This window comes from Chaetura pelagica, unplaced genomic scaffold (genome assembly GCF_000747805.2).
Source record: "Chaetura pelagica isolate M959 unplaced genomic scaffold, ChaPel_1.0 scaffold138, whole genome shotgun sequence".
In the NCBI taxonomy this organism is placed as follows: domain Eukaryota; kingdom Metazoa; phylum Chordata; class Aves; order Apodiformes; family Apodidae; genus Chaetura; species Chaetura pelagica.
The window spans coordinates 1,441,524-1,462,360 of record NW_009954215.1 but is presented as its reverse complement, the minus strand read 5'-3'; the positions used below and the strand labels follow the sequence as shown (position 1 = coordinate 1,462,360).

The window sequence follows — 20,837 nt, the reverse complement described above, 5'->3', positions numbered from 1 at the left end:
GGGGGGTGTGCCGGGGTGGCTGCGCGCGGCCGCCGTGTTCGGGAAGTGGCGGGGCGACGTGTCGGCCACCAGCAGGCCGGCCTGCAGGCAAGCGCAGGCTCTGGGACTGGCATCTTGGCACCTACCCCAAAGCTCTTCTGGCTTGTAAATGAAAAAGTTAAAATATAATAATTTCCTTAATTTTCAACTTTTTCCTAAGCTGCAAGCTGAAGTAAACCGACGTCATCTTGGCAGTCTTCCTCTGCATCTTGAAGGGTTGTTCCTCTGGTCAGATTTCCTCTTGGCATTAATGGCATTCACAAAGATATCACCACCAGCTGCTCTCTGAAAAAAAAACACAACAAAACAACAGTAAGTTAAAAAAGCCAAGGCACAGTGTCTGCCTACCCTCACCACCTGCTCGCACTGACCTCAGCCCACACACCTCCAGCTTGGCTATGCCTTGGCCTTAAGCCTTGCCCGTGGCTGCTGGTAGCATGATGGGCAGCTACCACAGCCCACACACCTTCCACTTTTCTCAGCACGAGGCTACACTGTTAGGTAATAACTGAAATATATAGGTAACCCTTGCAAGACATTGTTTTCTTCATCTTGTCTGGACTGGAATACCTTTTTGACCCAGCAATAAAGCAAGGGTAATGTGGTGATTTTTTGACTGAACAGCTGGGACCCCATTACTTTGCACTGTGGGACAGCAGAGTTCTGAATGTCTCTTTATTCATGTTGTGAAATCTGCAGTGAAGCACTAGGTAACATTCCTGCCATCAACTAAAACACACGACTATGGGCTGGATTACTTTTCCATCTGTAGAATGGGGATATTATTATCCACAAATGAAAACACTTTAATTCCTGCTTGTAAACTGCTTGATGATCATTATACAGAAAGCGCTGAAGAAGTCTTTTTTATTAAGTCGTTTTTGTCAATGGCACATTAAGCAACTAAGTGCATTTTTGACTCTCAGGTGCAGCCTATCTAAATATCCTGCCACCATCACAGGATCATGGTCTAGTGCTAGAACTGCTTAGGCTAGTACAGAAATTGGCAGAATGATCAGGGACCTTTTCTGTTTCTTTTCTATTTTCTTCTCATCTGCTTAATAGGACTGAGCAGTCATATACCAGAATATGACTGCCACATGACTTCAGCTAAACTCAGGGTTAATTTTACAAGTGAAATACCATCAAGATCATGCCAAAAATTGCAAGGAGAACATGACTGTTTTGGCAAGACAGCATATTGTAATTTTGTAGCACAAGGATGTGAGCTTGTGATCAGGACAGTGAATAACCTTTGTCTTAACCTGGATGTGTTGCTAAAGGCAACCATTTTTCTTAAGTCAAGGAATGTATGTGTGAAAGACTGAATCAGACCTGAGGGAGATGTGGATTCTAAGATGTTCTAGATTTACCTAAATTTCTGTAATTTCACAGTTTTTTGTTTTTTTTTTTTCTAGCATGTGTAAGGGGCTCTCTTCTACAAAATTCAGTTGTCAATACTGTATTTCATCTGTTTGCAGGATGGGTCGTGGAAGTGCCTCAGAATGGTCAGCTCTTTCTAGATGTTAAGTATGCAGCATGCCTGTATTGCCTCCTCTTCACATGGAGTCCTCTGATATTACATCAGCCTCAATATTGTCTACTGTAATGAAGATACCACATGAAATTTCCGTTTTGTAGTTTAAACACTTTTTTTCTGATTTTGCAGCCTGAGTGCAGAAGTGTTTTCATGTGCAGAAACACAGGAACATTTGCATAGAAACGTGAGAACTGAGGATGGGGTATGTGTGCAGAAGGGGAATTTCTGCTCTCCCTTCTTCCTTTACTCTGCCAAATTTTGAAGTAATACATTTTTGGAGCCAAGATCATGGACCAAATGCTATACAGCTAAAATAATTTTACTATGACTATGTAATTTAAAGATACTACTGATCTGTGTTAGTTTAATTATAGGTTTTCATGGATTTATTCCACGAGGCCTAGATAAAGCAGCAGAATTTTGTCATAGGACTTGATTTATTATACAAAGTGTCATGAATATAATGACACTGAATAAATAATTTACAGTATCACATGTCTGGTCTTATTTATAGAGTATAAATTGAGAATAATTTCACTAATTTTAAGAAGCCAGTGTGAGCCTACAGAGAATACATTGTTCTGGAAAAGCATGCAGTTTATTGAAAATCAAATAGATAAAAAGTGAGAAATTGAGGCATTGAAAGTAAATGCTTATATAAGGTTTAGCTTAGGAAAGACTGTGAATAAAACAGTACAGATCTGAGAATTCCAGATCTTCTAGTACGTATTTGATCATGCTGCCAATCCTTACAGTTCTTAACTACTTGGAAGTTCTAAAAAATCCATTAGCAGATACTCTAATTCTTACTGCAATTTACAGTATGATTGTATGTACTTCATACATACTTTATCAAGGGACCTAGATAAACACTAATAAAACAAATAATTAATTCTAAAAATTACTATATCTGATGAACAATTAATATAAACAGCAAAATAGTCAAACACTGATTGAAGGAGGGAATCCTTTCTCTATTCTAAGCAAATGACAAGAAGACAACATTGCAAAAATGGAAGAATACAAAAGGTGAAAAGGGGATACCAGGTTGGTCTAGACATTGGCCTTCAAAATTACAAAGCACTAATATGCAGATTTTAAGCTAAAATTTTTTAATCTATAATTACTATCTGCCATCTGGAATTCAGGGAATCCACTGAAGGTTGGAGATGTAAACAATACACAAAGGATTATCAACATCTGTTTTCAGTGCATGCTGATACATATGAGTCATTGAGGAGTAAGTTAGAGAAAATAATGGGAATTAATAAAATCTGGTGATATAAAAAGAATCACATAATTGTATTGGTTTAGAGACAACATGGACTTACACTTGCTGAAAATAAATAATGCATACAAGGTATCAAGTTTTTTTTCCATTAACTTCTTCTTCCAGCACTCATAAATCCTGCAACAAGACAGCATTCCTAGCAGATGTAACATTTTGGAAGGTTTTGCACATGATAGCCCTCCTTCTCCTCAGAAGAGCTAATGGATAAAAATTAGTTTTGAAAAGTTACTGTTGTACCTCATAATAGCACACTCTGTTTCCATCTCCATCTTCCATTGCTGAAAGCAAGCCTCTAGGATGACCATGCCAGTATAAATAAATTGAGCAATTTGAGCCTAAAACATTACAGAATTTGAAAAAACCTATTGTCTGTTCCTTTGACATTCTCTGTACAAACTAAATTCATTACTGCACTAAAGAGTGCTTATCAATATTAATAAAAGGTGCTGTTAATATTTGGCCATGATACCAAATGGCTTTCAACTTTCAAAGGGCCCACAAAACAATATAAAAAAATATTAAAAATGTTTTGCACAGACCAACTTAAAAAGACTTATTGGCCAGGACCAGTATTTTCTTGCTTAGGAAGGGAACAATGATGACATCGATTATTTCCACAGTTAAGAATTCACTATGTAATTGATTTTTATCTGACTCATTTAGTGTGGGCAGGCTCCATTTGTTCAAGAAACCTGTAATATATTCTTGAATCACAGTAACTATGAGAGATATAAAAGTTGTAATGAGTTAAACACACAATTTAACTCAATTTGTTTTGCACACTGAATTCCCATTTCTGACACAGATACAGGTTCTATCTAGATCTACTGGTCGTTCTTATAAGATGTCTCACTGATTTTGTGTGGTGCCAAATATTCAAAAGTTCTGTTTTACTCAGGGATAGGATTTCCCTATCCTGACATTTTATTTTCAGGTACACCGAGTATTTGCACCTTTCATTGAGTAAGTGAGACCAAGGCTGCCAGCAAATTCAAAATGTGTGACCAGTAAATGACACCAGTGAATGGGAGAGTTAGATTAGAAGCAATTCTTTGATGTGGTGCATATTTTTAACACTTTAGGTTTCTACTCCTGAAGACCCATGGATGTTTTGATCATGAGTTAGTATTGAAACTGCAAGACACCAAAAAAATGCAGAGGAGTTCAGCAGACCTAGAGCTAGATGAAAAAATCAAGGCTTGAATTGAAGTACCTGCTTCCAAAATTATGCAGAAAATTAGCAATTTACTGCCACCTCCTTCTGAACTATTTAAGAACTTTCAGAATTAGATGTTCTGTAGATGTGTTAATTTCTGTGTAGATGCATATCCAGATCTATTCAAGTCAGAAATGGACAGCATCTATCCTGCCCAGCCACAAATGGAAGGGAATTAGGCATATAAATAGATTTAAAGAAAATATTCAATATATACAGACACACATGTATATATGGGTATATACTACTGGACTCGGTCTAAGAAGAAAATCTAGATTTAAGAGCTTTCAATTAATATCTAGATAAAAAATTTGAACTTGGTGGATTTCTTATGTTTTAAGATATTTTCCATCAATGTACAAGCAAAAGCAGCAATCTGGCAGAAGCAGCAGTATTTAGTTTATGCATCTGTATGCATTACTCTCAGATTCCTTTCTCCTTTTCTGATAAATGACATTTTATTAGGAAAAAGTAAAACCCCAGATGATCACTAACAACAGTTACTATTTCTGAAAATAAAAAATAAAAAAATTCAAAGCATCAATCCTTCAGGCATTAAAATTCAATAAACAATCAGAGCTCTTAGATGTTTTTTCAACTATGCATAAAACAAGGACATTCTTGTCTTACTGTTACATCAGTTAACTCAAAATCCATTGCAAAAATCCCTTTGCTTCCTTGCTAAAAGCAGAAGATTATTTTTCAGACCAGAAAAACTATTTTTTGCATTACAGGTGACACGATACTTCATTTTTCTTCTTTCTTGCATGTAGAGAATTCATCCTCTTTCATAAAAGGGGAAAATTTTTGCCACTTAAATGTTAACAGGCAGGCTCTTAGCAGGTCACTTGTTTACTAAATACATTTTTGAGAAGCACATGTACCTCACCATTCTGACAGGGTATAACTAACTGGACATAAAGAAACAATGACAGCAGATTACTCTGTGAAAAAAACAGCCTAAGTGATTACAAAAAAAATGTGAAAGAGGAACCATTGTCATACCACTTGGCAAAGTTGTAGCTTCTGCTACAGAATGAGTTTTGTCACCACAGAATTGTCCTCTGTGTAAGTGGAAACATCAATCAGGCAAGTGAGCCCTCTTGTTGGTTGTCCTTCACTGGTCCCAGGCTACTCTCCCCTCTAAAATATAGCCTTACCAACTGATTTAATCAGCAGTTGAGAGTATCTTTGCTGCATTAGAGAATGATTTATGTCCCCTAAAAGCTTCATAGAATTCTTCTACACATTAGTATTCACTCATGTTGTGTGCCAGGTTTTGCATGTGAAATAAATCTTAAAATTGAATTTACCATCTGTGATGTCACTAATATAGCAGTCACTGAACTTCCTGAGATAGGATGACTATGAAGGATGCATCTATTTTGCCACAGATTTCTAAAATACACAACGTTTTTCAGTAATTAAAGCTGGAGATGAACAAAGAAGGTACTCTGGGAAAACCACAGATTAATTTAAGCATAAATGACCTATTTGAATTTATTTTTTTTTCACTCAAGTAATGACTGAAGAAAATGAGTTCAGAGACTGATGAAGGATGCTGAATAGGTAATTACTGCTATTACACACCTCTTCGTTTAATTTGTAGGAAATATGATTTGAAAATTAAATAGTACTTAATTTTTTAATGTTTCAGTGTGGACTCTATTTCAGCTGTGTCTAGCACTGTTTCTCAGAATTTCAAGGACCTTTCCTTTTCCATTAATGATAGTATGAGATAACCAGATGGATCCATTTTTCAATTTCAGTTCTGTCTCAGCAATAAATTAATTTCCACTTGTCTCAGGTTCCGAGTCTAAAAATCTGTAGGTGTTTGACAGACCTTGGGTAGAAAGAGATAAAGATCAAATTTGGACACAGGTAGAGGCACACAGAGGCTGATTTATAAGTGAAGACAGAAAACGTACCACAAAGCTTCTACTTTCAAAATTATTAATAGATGAGGACAAGACTGCATGCCCTATAGGACAAGAGGAATCCACATATTTTGTAGTAGCCCTTCTTTTTCCAGGTTTCTTCCAGTTGTACTTACTCATAACAACAAGGTCAATGACAGCAAACACTGTGTGTATTCTCACAGTGGTGGTGTTTTAATGTTTTAACCCTCCAGTATTTTTCAAATCTATGTTTCAAATGTAACAGAGTCCAATGTCTGAATATAAACAAGTAGACATTAATTGACAATGAAAAAGTGGCTTTCCTGCACTTTGAAATTTTTTTTGTTTTTGAAACACTGGAGAACAAAATTTTGTTGGCAGAAATATTGCTTGGTCTTATCAATACATCCCTACATTTGCTGCAAGATGATCACAATGAAGATCTGTTCCCTGTACAGCCAGTAAGATAAATAAATTAACTTAAGTGCCTCTTCTCCAGGTGACTTGGAACCCTTAAAGATAATTGTGATGCTTGCCAGATGGTTGCAGGCATATGCACTAGAGAATGCGTAGAAGCTGTATGGTCTATACAACACTAGGCTAAGAATAAGAAGTGCTATATTCAATGCTCAGCAAATTTACTCTGTGGCAATTGTACCCAGTGACCTTGCAAAATGAACTGCTCCATCCATTTCTGCTTCAGACACTCTAGCTTTACAATCAGATAAAACTAAGACCCTACTACCATGGGCAGGTTTGTTCAACAAGCATGGTGGAGTCATTGGGTGCTGTTGTTGAAGAGTGGTCTGAGCATGGGAACATTACATCACGCCAGTCCAAAGAACTAGAGAGACTGGAACCCATTTACCTGTAACAAGCAGGGATGTAATGAACCACATTCAATCATGGCATATTGACAACACCCATTGGACAACAGACAATCTGGCTACAAACCTATGGTCTTCAACTTAAGCAGTGGTCTCACTTCATAGATTAAGCTACTGGAATGAATGATAAAACAGAAACATCCTAATAACAGTGAAGCACGATTAACATTTTTGTTGAACACAGCGAGATGGATTCACCAGCCACAACCATTTTTTGAATAACTACTGTGCTGAATTTTTCATTTAAAAACAAACAAACAAAAAAAAGCAACAAAGCCACAACATTCTTATGGTGTAATTATTACAGTGTGAAACATATCTGAATTAGAACAAGGTAACTTTGTCACTGGGGAGGTAAATTCAAAGTGTCAGGAAATGTTCTCCTCCCAAGGTTCTAGGAATTATGTGCCTAACACAGTGCAAGCTACTATTAATAATATATCCATAGCTGAACATAAGGTATGGAGGGAGTATTTAAAATGTTTAATTATTCAGATGAAGAAATTAGTTGACTGTGCCTTTTTGCAGTTCCACAATATTTCTAAACATTAGAAGAGCTCAGCATGCTAGGAAGAATATAAGTGCTGAGAAGGAAATAAAAACTAAAATAAGTGGAAACTGAAAACTTTCCTAATAACTGAAGCTATGGCATAAACACATATGCTGTCATTTGGAGTTACACGCACTAATCAAAACCATGATACATTCATATGTCTTTGGGCTCCTGCATTGGAAGAAATGAAATAAAAATATGAGCTTATAATGCCCGTAGAGTGTAGGCTGGTGGTGTTTGTGTATTAACAGCCTAGCCAAGGCTCTTGCATGGTTGGCAAGATTGCCAATCAGTATTGATATTTACCAGTTAACTTTAATATCACAAAAATATATATTTCCAGTGTTTTAATGAAATAGCATATGGGAACTCACAGTTAGATGGTTATGCATGCACTTCTTCCCCAGAAATATTTTAAATATTAGTATCTTGGCATGAATGAAAGAAATCTTTTCAGGGAAAAAGGCACATCACATTCAACTGCTTATAATGCAGTACAAAGCTTTGATCTTTGGTGTTTAGACTTATGACATTCAAAGGGTGTCTCCTTATTCTCTATGATGAGTTCCATAACTCAAAATATGTTCAGAGAATGCAGCAACTTTTTGGGTTGCAGATGTTATAGGAATTGTATTGTACTCCAATGAAAACCTTGAAGGCCTTAAATGTGAAAACATAATCACTGACTGGAGAGCCACTGGAGTATATCTAGTGTTGGTGTAGTACTTAAACTTGTCTTACCACTTCAGTTTTGAAAAGAAAAGTGAAGTTGAAATGATTAATATTAAGGCTTTCCATTACAACTGTAAGCAAGATATTCTGCACACCAAAGATCATTTTATTTCTTTTCCTTTTCTTTCTATTACTAATCTGAAGTAGCTTCTTTATCTCTTATTAATGGTTTCTGATAAGTAAACAAAAAAAACCAAAATAAAACAAACCCAAACAGACAAACAAAACCAAACCAAACAAACCCAAAACAAAACACCACAAACAAACAGAAAGAAACCAGGGATGTATTCTTATGACGAGAAGATAGAAGTAAAATGCAGCATCCAGATTCTTGAATTGATTTAGGAAGAGGCACCTGCTTGCTACCTTCTTCTAGCTATTAAACCTCCATAGGAGGGCACTGGGTGAGACAGAGCTCTGTGATCAGCATTTCACATAATGTTTTCCAGTATGTAGACTTTTTAGGTTCATCCTTCTGAGGCATCTAACACTCTGTATGTCCTACAGAGAGAGCTTATGTATCCGTGTCTGCACAGGAGAGTCTTCTCCGAAAGACAGGCAGAATGGAAAAACAGTTTAAAATCAGGCATTTGGAACAGAGTAACTGGCTTTGGGGAAAAAGCCTATCTATGTATATACTATATCTATCTATATATATATATATACACAAACATACAGAATATTTAAAAAGTATGATTGATGAAGCTGATTCAGTGAGTGAAGATCTTGATGTACTGTGCTGATGTAATACTGTACCTACAAGCTGCACCTCAGTACAATATTTAGTTCTCTGTATGAAAAATTTCTTTCATTCCTGATTCCAAAAGGAAAGTACCTTTTTACCTTCTTCAGTTCTTCAGCCATTCTAACCTAGCTCATCTGCCACCAGATCTGTTTGATAATTTCTGTGAAACGTTTTATAAGAATTCTGAATTGGTGAGAACTTGCCAGTGCTGAACTTTTGGCAAAACAGCATTCATGATCACACTTCCAAGTTTACCTAGATGGAGATCATCGCATTCCTTGCTGGAATAGGGTAATAGGAAAGCAACAATTCTGTTTGTCTCTCTAGAAATCTTCAAGGCTAAATTGGCTGAAGAGAAGGCCAGGAAACAGGAAAGCAGGCTGATTTACATACTTACTTTCAGGCAAGCTGTAGTCAACGTTTAAGTACTGTTAAATGTAAAACGTATAGCCATCTAAACAAATTATTTATGCAAGTCAGTGTATTTTCATTCATCTAGCAAGAAGGAGGAGGAAACTGTGCAGAGAATCAGCAAGAGGACTGCCTAACTTTTGGCTGCCCTAGGCCATTCTATTGAGAATTTATTTGGGACTGAACTGACTGAATGTGTAAGGCTAAATTTCTTTCCCAGTGCAGGTTTTGAAAGCCAGTGTTACTAAACTAAAGTAGGCATCCACTGAGCATTTAAGGCATTGAGAGATCTGTACATGGTCTGCTCATACACTTGATATGCTACAATACTTGAAGTACATCTACAGTAAATGAGAATGGGAAACTTGTCTAGGAACAGGCCGGGAAGCCCTGATGTGAAGAAGCATCTGTTACCTTACTGCCAGCCAGAAATAGTGGTATCATAAACAGACTGGTGCTAGAATTTCCACTCTTGGCTTCCAAAGCCATAAGAAATCTGTGTAGTTCTGGTGTTGCACTGTTTTTTCCCTTCAGCTCCTCATTGGGCAAACATGCACCCTTCGCCTGTGATCAAAAGAGTGATCAATTTTTTACTAACAACCAGAAGAGAAAACGTGCTTTTAAAGTTTCTGCCATGGTTGCTTAATTGGACTGTGGATGACAAGAGGCAAGGCTATGAGAGTAGTCTCAAAGCTCTGATTTCCACACTTTAGCACTAATTTGCTTCTGGATAAAACTTGGTTAATCAGCTTTCTGCAACTCAAGCAAATAAACACTGACATTCACCCCAGCTGAAAGGAGCCCTGGTCCCATTTAGATCCATTAGTATTTAATTTACTAATATTCTCACAATACTTATTACTTCATCCAGCTTTTGAAAAATAATTGTTTTGGAAGCATCAGGCATGTACACAGATAAAGTATTTAAATAGTTAAAATCCATTCAAAGTTACTTTATCAATGAAAAATGTTTCACGCTTAACTCCTAATATACAGAAAAACAGATTTATAAATGTTGGAGACTGGCAGCTGGTTTCCCTGAAACAGCAGTTCTTCCCTTACTCCTGAGAATATCTTGCTCTACTTCTGCAGGTTAAAGATTAGCACCTTGTCCATCTCCACTCAGACTCTGACTTATAATGAAGCTGCCAGCAAGGACACAAAGTAGTGTAAGGTGCAATGACATTCTTGTAAAGTGCAGCTTTTACGAATTTGGAAAGGCTTTTTAAATCTCAAGAAAGGCTTTGTAAATCAATGAGATTACTATTATTTTTCACACCTTTCCTTTCCTGAAGACAAGGCAATTCTTACGTAGCTTAGTCTAGCAAGTATTTATCTCATCTTCTAGATAAAAAAACCCAAAATGATCAAAATTAACAAAAAACCTGAATGTTGTATAAATCCTATGTAAATAGAAAAAAATCCAGGGTAGAAGTTAACTTAGAGGACTTCCTGTTTGAGCTTCTGAACAATAAATCTCACTTGCACAAATACAATACCATTCTGGAGAAAACTTGCCTACGATGACTGAGCAGACACCTACGTATACAAAACATTTTTCTGCCAAGAATGACAACTCACATTTATTTATTTATCAGCTAGGATTCTAGTGGAACTTTTTAGCAAGAGGATAACATACAATATGGATCTAATTTCTGAAAAAAATTTGCACCTTTCTTGTACAGTCTAGACTGAAGAAAAGCGGAGAGAACATTTTGTGGTTTCTGCACGTAAATTCATAAAGACCGACAAGCTTCAACAGATTTTTAGGACAGAATCATAAACTTGTGGTGAGCACCATGTGTGGGGGAGAAGGGAGAAGTGCCAGCTGGACCTATCATTTATCTTGGCAATTATACTGTGTTAATCACTATGGTATCAGAACACCTTTACAAGCTCTAGGAGTAATCGCAGTTAAGGATCTCTGATTTCTCTTGATGTCCTAGGAGGGATGACTTTGTTATTGTGGACCAAGTATGTGAAAAAAAGAGGATTTTACATTTTATTCTTAAGCAGTGGAGATTTGTAGTTGTTCCAATATCACCAGGGAATGAAATCTACAGCTGTATGCCAGCTGTCAAGAAAATTTTATCTGCTCATGGTACAGATGACTCTTCTCTTGTCCCAGAGGAATGCAACTGCAGTGAAAGGTCATGAAGTCAGCAAGAAGTCTTCATCCTCTTACACTGTCAGGGCACAGAAAAGTTGCTTAGGATGGATGGAGACAGGAAGGTAGAAACAAGGACTGTTGAGTATGCTGCTGCTTTTTATTTGCTTCCCTAGTAGTGCAGGCAGCTTCCCTCAGTGTTTGTGCTCCAGAGCTGTCCTTACCCCTCTGCCAGCAGACCATGCCTCCCTGGGGCTTCAATGTGCTGATGGACATGGAGACCAGAGCTCTGTCAGAATATGCTTTAAGCAATATAGAGCTACCTGCACTGGAACTTACAGTGCACGCTATGTCAAAATATTATTTCCTTTAGTATTTCTACATCCTCTCATATAATTAGCATCAGAATGTAGCCCTTATCTGTGTTATTCCTGTCTTTAAATTTTTCTGTATGTTTTTTTCTGTATCCTTTAATGGTCTTGCTTTCATTATGAATAACACTAGCGTTTTAATACTACCTCATTGAAACAAATGGAATTTTATATACTATAAAGAGTATCTAAATGAGAATAAACTTATTAAATCTTGTTCCTTAGAATGGAATCTTCACTCTGATGAAGTTAATGGTAATATTCCTGTTAACACTAATGAATCAAGACTTTGTCCTCTGCATACAGCTATCAATAACTAATTAATAATAACAACTAACAGACTTAATACCAAAAAAGTCCTTTACAATGAGATTAGAAGACTGAAAACTGGACCCAGGTTCAGACTTTGCATGGACTATGTATTTCTGATATTGCTGTGCAAGTGTTTTTTTAATTTGAGCTAAACATTATAGCAGAAACAAGTGAAATAATTGGGTACTATGACATATGGTCATTTTGTGTGCTGAAATACTTGCATTGTTTATGTAGGAAAGTGATCCTATTGTTCAGCCATCTAAATTATCTTCATCATAATATCATCATAATATCAAGGCTCACTTCAACTGTTCTTGTTTGTATTGAAATTACATGCATTTTTCTTTTTATTATTTTTTCTTTTTAAAGAATAACAAACACTACATCCACAGTGAGAATTTGTTAAACTGGAAAATCATATTTAAGACTTCAAGGTGTATATAAATTACAAAGCTGACTTTAAAGAGGCCAGCTTTCTGTCAGGTGTGTGGGAGTGAATGACAGACTACTTCCCACACACGCACGAGAAAATGGTGAGTTTTCCTTTTACCACGTATTCAGTTACAACTGGCCCTATATATATAATTTCTGTATTATACAGAAGTATTCCTTTTGCATCTTTGTATTTTACTCTACTGTTATTTCCTGTGTAAATATACAGGTCAAATAATCCATTCTGAAAACTATACTCTGAGGTGTCAATATTTTGTATTAAAAATATGTTCAACCTTATTGTACTCTGCATTAATCTCCTATATATGTGTTAGGAAGCAGATATCCTAAATATGTTATTAACATTAGATTATATTTAGCAGGTTAGAGATAATCTGCTGATTTAAGTAAACACTACAACAAAAACCATACCACTAGAACCTGCTGTCAGCATCTTTTTGCACCACTTCTCAAGACTCCCTAATGTCTATTTCACATTACAGTTAAAATCTTTTTATTTGTCCCATCATTTACCCAGCTGCAGGATCACTGCACTTTCACAATAACAAAAAAAAACTCTAGGCAAATATATGTTACAAAACCACAAGGGAAAAAGAATTATTATAAAAAATACTCTGCTACACATTATTTACTTTAAGCCTTTACATTTCAATTTACTTTTGACATGATGCAGAGCAAGGAGACTGGATTGATGCCTTTTCATCCAAGATAAGTATAACAGAAGACTAAAATGTTCTAGATATATATTTCATATATTTATGTATAACAGAGTTGCGCTTTTCTGAGAAATATCAGTGATGAATCCTGTAAGCTATCAGAATGTTCTCTAGAAAGAAATGGCATTTATTTTTCCACCTTGAGATCTTACTGGATTTTTCACCCATCTGTCAGTATACCTGACTGATAGATTATTTCTCCCCACTGGCTAACATGCCATAGGACAAAGAAGAAAATCCTTTGGGAGCCAGCTTTAGTACTGCTGTTTACATTGGCTGTCAAGTGGAGGCAAGAAGGGATAGTCGTTACCATCCTCCTAAAAGCATGTTTTGGAACCTGAATATGTGTTTGTGCACATCAATAGTTTTCCAACATACGTGCCTAAATTTAGTCTCTGAATTCATTATCGGGCTTTCAAGTGTGTGACCTGGTTTTCAGAAGCACTGACCATTCAAGACAGCTGGTGATTTCAGTGTAAGCTGTGATTACTCAGCATCTCTTGAACAAAATCACCCAGTGCAGTTTTTGTTTTAAATCAGTGTAAAGACAGTTGTTGAATTTAGTAGATACCAAGTTAGCCTGTAGGTATTTAACATTTGGCAACTACATTTGACACTCTTGGCCAGGGATGGTAATCACACAAGTGAATCTGATAGTCATACGAAAACTGCAGTGTTGTATAAGCAAAACAGTATCACAGAACTTAGAATCATAGAATCATAGAATCTTAGGGGCTGGAAGGGACCTCGAGAGATCATCTAGTCCAACCCCCCTGCCAGAGCAGCGTCACCTAGAGTACATCACACAGGAACTCATCCAGGTGGGTTTTGAATGTCTCCAGTGAAGGAGACTCCACAACCTCCCTGGGCAGTCTGTTCCAGTGCTCTGTCACTCTCACAGTAAAAAAATTTTTTCAGATATTCACCTTGAACTTCCTATGCTCCAATTTACACCCATTACCCCTTGCCCTATCCAGATGTGGCCTCACCAATGCAGAATAGAGGGGGAGGAGAACCTCTCTTGACCTACTAACCACACCCTTTCTAATGCACCCCAGGATGCCATTGGCCTTCTTGGCCACAAGGGCACATTGCTGGCTCATGGTCATCCTCCTGTCTACCAGGACCCCCAGGTCTCTTTCACCTACACTACTCTCCAGCAGTTCAGCCCCCAACCTGTACTGGGACATGGTGTTGTTCTTCCCCAAATGTAAAACTCTGCACTTCCCCTTGTTGAATTTCATCATGTTTCTCCCCGCCCAACTCTCCAACCTATCTAAGTCTCTCTGAATGGCAGCACAGCCTTCTGGTGTGTCAGCCACTCCTCCCAGCTTAGTGTCATCAGCAAACTTGCTGAGGGTACATTCTATACCCTCATCCAGGTCGTTGATGAAGATGTTGAACAACACCGGTCCCAGTACCGACCCCTGTGGGACTCCACTAGTCACACACCTCCAACCAGATTCTGCCCCATTGACTACAACTCTCTGACTCCTTCCTTTCAACCAGTTCCTAATCCACCTCACTTCCTGGTCACCAAACCCATACCTGATCAACTTTTCTACAAGGATGCTGTGGGAGACGGTGTCAAATGCTTTACTGAAATCAAGATAAACCACATCTACCGCTCTACCATCATCTATCCACCTAGTAATTTCCTCATAGAAGGCTATGAGGTTAGTCAAACATGATTTACCCTTGATAAAACCATGTTGACTGCTCTTGATGACCCCCATGTCCTTGATGTGCCTGGAGATAGTGCCAAGAACAAGTTGTTCCATCACCTTTCCAGGGATGGAGGTGAGGCTGACCGGTCTATAGTTACCCGGGTCCTCCTTCTTGCCCTTCTTGTAGACTGGAGTGACATTTGCTATCCTCCAGTCCTCAGGCACCTCACCTGTTGCCCATGACTTACTGAAGATGATGGAGAGTGGCCTAGCAATGACCTCCGCCAGCTCCCTCAGCACCCTTGGGTGCATTCCATCTGGACCCATTGATTTATGGATGTCCAGATTACTCAACTGATCCCTAACCCAATCCTCATCTACCATGTCAAACTCTTCCTCTATCTTGACTTCTTCTGGGGCTATATGAATCTGGGGCTCATAGGGAGACCCTGCAGGAGTGAAGACAGAGGCAAAGAAGGCATTCAGCACCTCTGCCTTCTTTATATCCTCTGTCACCAGGGCTCCCACCTCATTCCTCAATGGGCCAATATTGCCTCTAGTGCTAGTTTTGCTAGCTATGTATTTGAAAAAGCCCTTTCTATTATCCTTAACCTGACTTGCAAGGTTAAGTTCCAAGGAGGCCTTAGCTTTCCTAATTGCCTCCCTACCTCCTCTGACAACAGTCCTATATTCCTCCCACATGACCAGCCCCTCCTTCCATGATCTGTAGATTTTCCTTTTCCACTTAAGTTTGCCCAGTAGTTCCTTCTTTAACCATGCAGGTCTCCTAGCACCCTTACTAGATTTCCTAACCATTGGGACGCTTTGATCCTGTGCTTGCAAGAAGTGGTCCTTGAATGTTGACCAGCTATCTTGAGCTCCTTTATCTTCTAGCACCCTGTCCCATGGGATTTCCCTTAATAGATGATTGAGGAGACCAAAGTTTGCCCTGTGGAAGTCCAGGGTTCTGGTCCTGCTGGGTATTTTGTTCCTTCCACACAGGATCCTGAACTCCACCATCTCATGATCAACTTGGACCATTATTACTTTTTCTGTACTCCTTATTTCATCTATCATGTGACTTACCCTTTAAAATCCTGAGCATCTTTTAACAGTTAACATCCTTTAAGAACTGCATTGTTAGAGAAATTCTTCTTCTTAAATCTGAAAGTTCCTATATCTATATATTATAACTACATGTAAGATGCAAAGTACATCAAGCCTTAGATGGGCATGTTGTGGCAATGATATAGAATGACATCATTAAAGTTTATTACCAGGGAAGCACACTAAAAAGGTCTAATGTTCAGAAAGAACTTTTCATGTTGGTTGCCTGACAGTAAAATTTGGAAGACATGCAAAATATATGGTGGGAAGCTCTTAACTTCTTAAGTTTTCAGCTGACTTCTATAGCCCTTGAGGGCTAATAGTGCTACAACTGACAGACTATAACTGACTCACTGATTTTACTTCTTCCTGATCTGGCTTCCACCCATGGATGTCCCAGGCCTGGAGAATGTGCATTCTAGACTATAACTTGTCTACCTCAATATCAGTTACTGAGGAGTTTTTAGAAGTACTGGTTAGATCAGCTCTGCACCTGTTCTAACATACGCCACAGTCAAACTGCAGAGGCTTAGAAAATTTTCTCTGCTGTGTCCTCTTCTATGTCAAAGAACAGCTATTCTATGCTCAGGCACAGTATACAGCCTTTTATACTGACTTTAACCTTGACTATTTTTAATTCTATTTTCAGTCTATTTAGAAACTCTCTGCCTTCAAAAGTTGAACTCATGGGAACAAAGGGGTTGGGTTTTCAGTTGGAATTTTTTTTTTTTTTTCTTTTTGATCCCCTATAGACTTTCTTTTCTTTTTTGTTAACAAGACACAAAGATTTTGTTGGCACAAGTTTGGAATGATCTGCAGTGCCTTCGCTGTCAGTTGCAGTAATCCTCTGGCACCTGGCCAATCATTCCAGATCTAAATTCCTTGCCAGTCTAATTTATAGCAAGCAGAAACATACCTTGTTCACAGGTACTTGTAATACTGTTACAATTCAAAAGTAACTATTTTTGCCAAAGATAGAATCTGACTGGCAGTTTTCCTCATTCAGAGTCAGAGGAATAGCAGAGCAACAGACAAACCTGAGGGCACAACTAATTTTTCAGCTACACTGCTAAAAGCTGAACAGACATTTTGGCACTCTTTTCTGCTGTGGTATATAGAAGATATTTGCAGTATACATGTGTTTCGTCTTGTATATTTATTTGCAAGTACTCCATTTACCTTCTATATTTATCTGATTTTTCTGAATTTCCTTTGAATTAAACTGAAGCCACAAGAACTTTCAGCTTTTAATTAAGTCCACTCCAAATGTGAGTGCTGTTACTGTCTGCCCCAACCTGTGCAACTACTACAGTTTTGGTTTTACAAGAAGACCAGAGAGAAAAATTTTAGGTGATAAAGGTAATTTCTACATTGTGGAATTACAATAAATTATCTTCCTCCTCAGTCAGCCATGAAAACAAGTCTCTCATGCTTTTTAATTCATGAAGCACCTTCTGGCTCATTAAGATCACTTGATGGTGATTCCTTTGTATGTGCAAAGTGTATTCTTTTCACACTTGATGACAATAATGAAAAAATACTCAGTGTTTGTAAGATATTCTACTTAAAGTTGCTATGAAGCTATAAAATTCTAAGAAAAAGATAATTCTTTCCCAGTCTGTATGTGCATCTTTTTTAATGAAAAGAGAAATGTTAGTTTAAAAAGATGCATGCTCAATGATTATAACAGGAGAAGTACATTTAGTGTCAACACGCTGTAGGTCGGGATTTCACACATTGCTGCACAGATATGATACTAAAGATTGCAGTTACTGGGCACAAGAACAAATGCTTCTGCAGTGCTAACTGTGTAACTAAAAGGTCTTGAACCAAGTGTGTTTTAACTGTCCAGCAAACCTAATTCAAATTGGAAAACCTACTCCTCAGAGGAGTGACGAAACTTGGTAGAAGCAGATGGGGCTGTCTGATGTAGGCTGATTCAAGAATGTAGAGGTGTTAAAACCAAACTTCTATGATGTGTCATTCAGGGCTGTTTACAATATTTGTAAAACGTGTGATTGCTTTCAGTATCTGTACATTTTATGTCACTTGTAGCCTCTTTGTTAAACACATTTTGATGCTTCTACTCATGCCTGCTCAGGTGTTTTGTCTCTTGAGCTACCTTACTGCCCCACAGCAGACATCTTTTAACATTTAACTGTACTTTTAAAGACCAGTGATTGCAAACATGCCGCCAGTTGGCCTGTTGTAGTAGAATCATCACCTCTTTTGTTTTCCAGCTGCAATACATTTTGTATCTATACATCCAAATATCTCATTACAGTATGAAATAACTATCAAGGAAACTGACATTGACTACTTCATTTCAGTTTCCACATGACATTTCTTATCACAAAATACCTTTCACATCAACACTGCCTGAGATCAGGCCTGTCTAGCTTCTTTTTTGACAGATTTTCACAGCTCTGGAATGTCTGTTAATAATAACGATTGAGCTATATGGCATTTTTCAGGAATTAATGATTGGCTAGACAGCTCCATTGACACAGTGCTCAGCAAAGGCCTATTCTCTATAGCAGGTAATCAGTCTCTGGGAAATACTGAGGTTGCATCCACATTGTTACTAACAAAAATTAAATATAGAATTTGGAACATTACAATTCCGATTGCTCTATAGGTTCTAATTGTTCTATATTCTTCAGATTTATCACCATTTCAGCATTCAAGTTAACTCATTAACTTTCTCTGTATCAAAAAGTGTTTCACTAAACTAAATGGTTACGTGTTTGACTAAAGACAACTCTCTAGGTTCCAGCTGAAACATTCATCTTCTCAATTGTTTCAGAGGCAAAATACATTCCTTATGGATAAAACTGTACAAAAGTAGGTAATTATTACTTACCTTAAAGCAATGTCAAAAAGAGGTCTTGAAAGTGGAAGGTGAAAAAGTGATGCTGAACTGGGATTTCTTGCATGTTTCTCAACTTAATAAAGACAACTGAAATAAATTAGAAATTGTTTATTATTCTTATTCTATTAAATTATTAAAACTCTGAAACATGGTACACCTAAAATAACATCACTGCTAATACACATAAGGGGCACAGAGAACATAACAATTACAGTAACTTATGATTAATCAGTGCAACATAATTTATGGGTTCTGGGTTCTGTGGATCTGATCCAAAGTCCTAGGGTGCCACAGGAAATATTTTTTTTCAAGGAGCCTTAATCACCCTTTTTTCCCCAGTTCCGTGCCCTCATTCCAAGCACATGCCACTTAGGGTGAGATTCTGATAGTATGGACCTGGATCCTGAGTATCTTAGATTCTAGCCTAAGTTCTTTGGCTTTTTTACTATAGGGGAATTCTTAAGGAAAACATTAGGAACTCGGTGAAACAAGAAACTTGTACCATAATTGGTCAGAATTAATAGCCCATAAATTAAATCATTTTAATGCTGTTATTTATGCACTGATCGTTCAAATATTTAAGCAGCTTTTTAGCTACAGATAACAGGGAAACCTGCATAATCTTAAGTGCCTGACAGACTGGACCTTAAATAATAAGTATGGAACAGATACATTTTGTGCAGTATTTTGAGCATAAACTAGATCCCAAAGTGTTAAATAATAAATAATAGCAGAGAGAAGTATACACAAGGAAGGATTGATATGATTTCAGAGGAGACTTCAAAGAGGATGTTGATGAGGTGGAGGTTTTACGAATTAAATATTAAAAACTGATAAGGCTGGCTTGGGCTGGGACTATTGTTTTTCTCTGCTAAGAAATAAAGGGGATTTCTAACCACCTCCTGGACAAGGATGCAAGGCATTCTGTCAGACTGTTCAGTGGAATCATCACTGTACTTAAGTCTATTTTTAAGAGAAGGCAAAGGATCACAATTAGCTAACTATAGCCCTCTCAGATTCCAAACGTCTGCTTTGTCCTCTGCCTCACCTTTCTGTTTATTTACCACTTAACAAGTCCACACAGAGTTGGCCAAATTTCCTGAGTGTGGAAGCAACATTCCCCCTCTCAGGAGCTGGTGGGAGAGGAACCGTGAAGGGCCATTGCAGAGCCCCAGCACACCAGCCCCTCTCCCCTGACGAGCAGCCCACCAGGCCGCAGCAAGGCTGCCACAGTCCTGCCCTACAGAAAAGGGCGGCTGATTTAAGCACCAGCCCATACTGGTAAATCAAACCATAACGAGCTTATTTCCTACATTTGGTGGCAGCATAGTATTCAGGAAAATATTATCACTACTTGCGCAGGTTACTGCCGAACTGAAAGATGGAGATGAGAGAGTTAAACAACAGGGATGGGGAGTGAATCACTAAAAAGTCTTTCCCAGAGTCAGTTCTCTTTCTGAGGGAAGTTATTTTAATTCTGTGTCTTGCAAACAACCTGCAGCCCCACAGTGTCCTCTGGAGCCAGTCTGACTGACATTATAACAAGATTTTTAAATAAACGATGTGCAGGAGCAGCGGATGTTCAGCAGACACAAAGGCAGCCCCGCTCTGAAGCATGCAGGACGAGTAACACCGTACCTGTGCGGAGCGCCCCGGGGCGAGGGCAGCGCCTGCTCACGGCCATGGCTTAGCGGGGGTGCGGCCCCATGGACCCCGCTCCGCCAGGACCGGCCTCTGCCTCACAGGTGAGTGGATCTCCGGCGAGCGCTGCCTGCGAGGACAGCTGTCCCCGGGAGAAGGAGCGCTCCACTTACCGGGAGAGCGGCACTGAGCCTCCCTTCCCCGGAGCTGCCGCCGGCTCTTTTAGGCGCCCACCCCGGACCCGCGGGGCGGCTGCGGGGCTGCGGCTGCGGGGCT

At 38.4% G+C, this 20,837-nt stretch overlaps 1 protein-coding gene across 1 annotated transcript in view; it reads right to left on the bottom strand.

Moving 5' to 3' along the window:
* The window catches only part of CPPED1 (calcineurin-like phosphoesterase domain containing 1), a 63,758-nt gene extending 43,154 nt beyond the window's left edge, over positions 1 to 20,604 (bottom strand). The window contains exon 1 of the mRNA XM_010003287.1: positions 20,559 to 20,604. Coding sequence (XP_010001589.1) covers positions 20,559 to 20,604 — 46 coding nt within the window. The remainder of the gene's footprint in view (positions 1 to 20,558) is intronic.
* Positions 20,605 to 20,837: the final 233 nt, after the last annotated feature.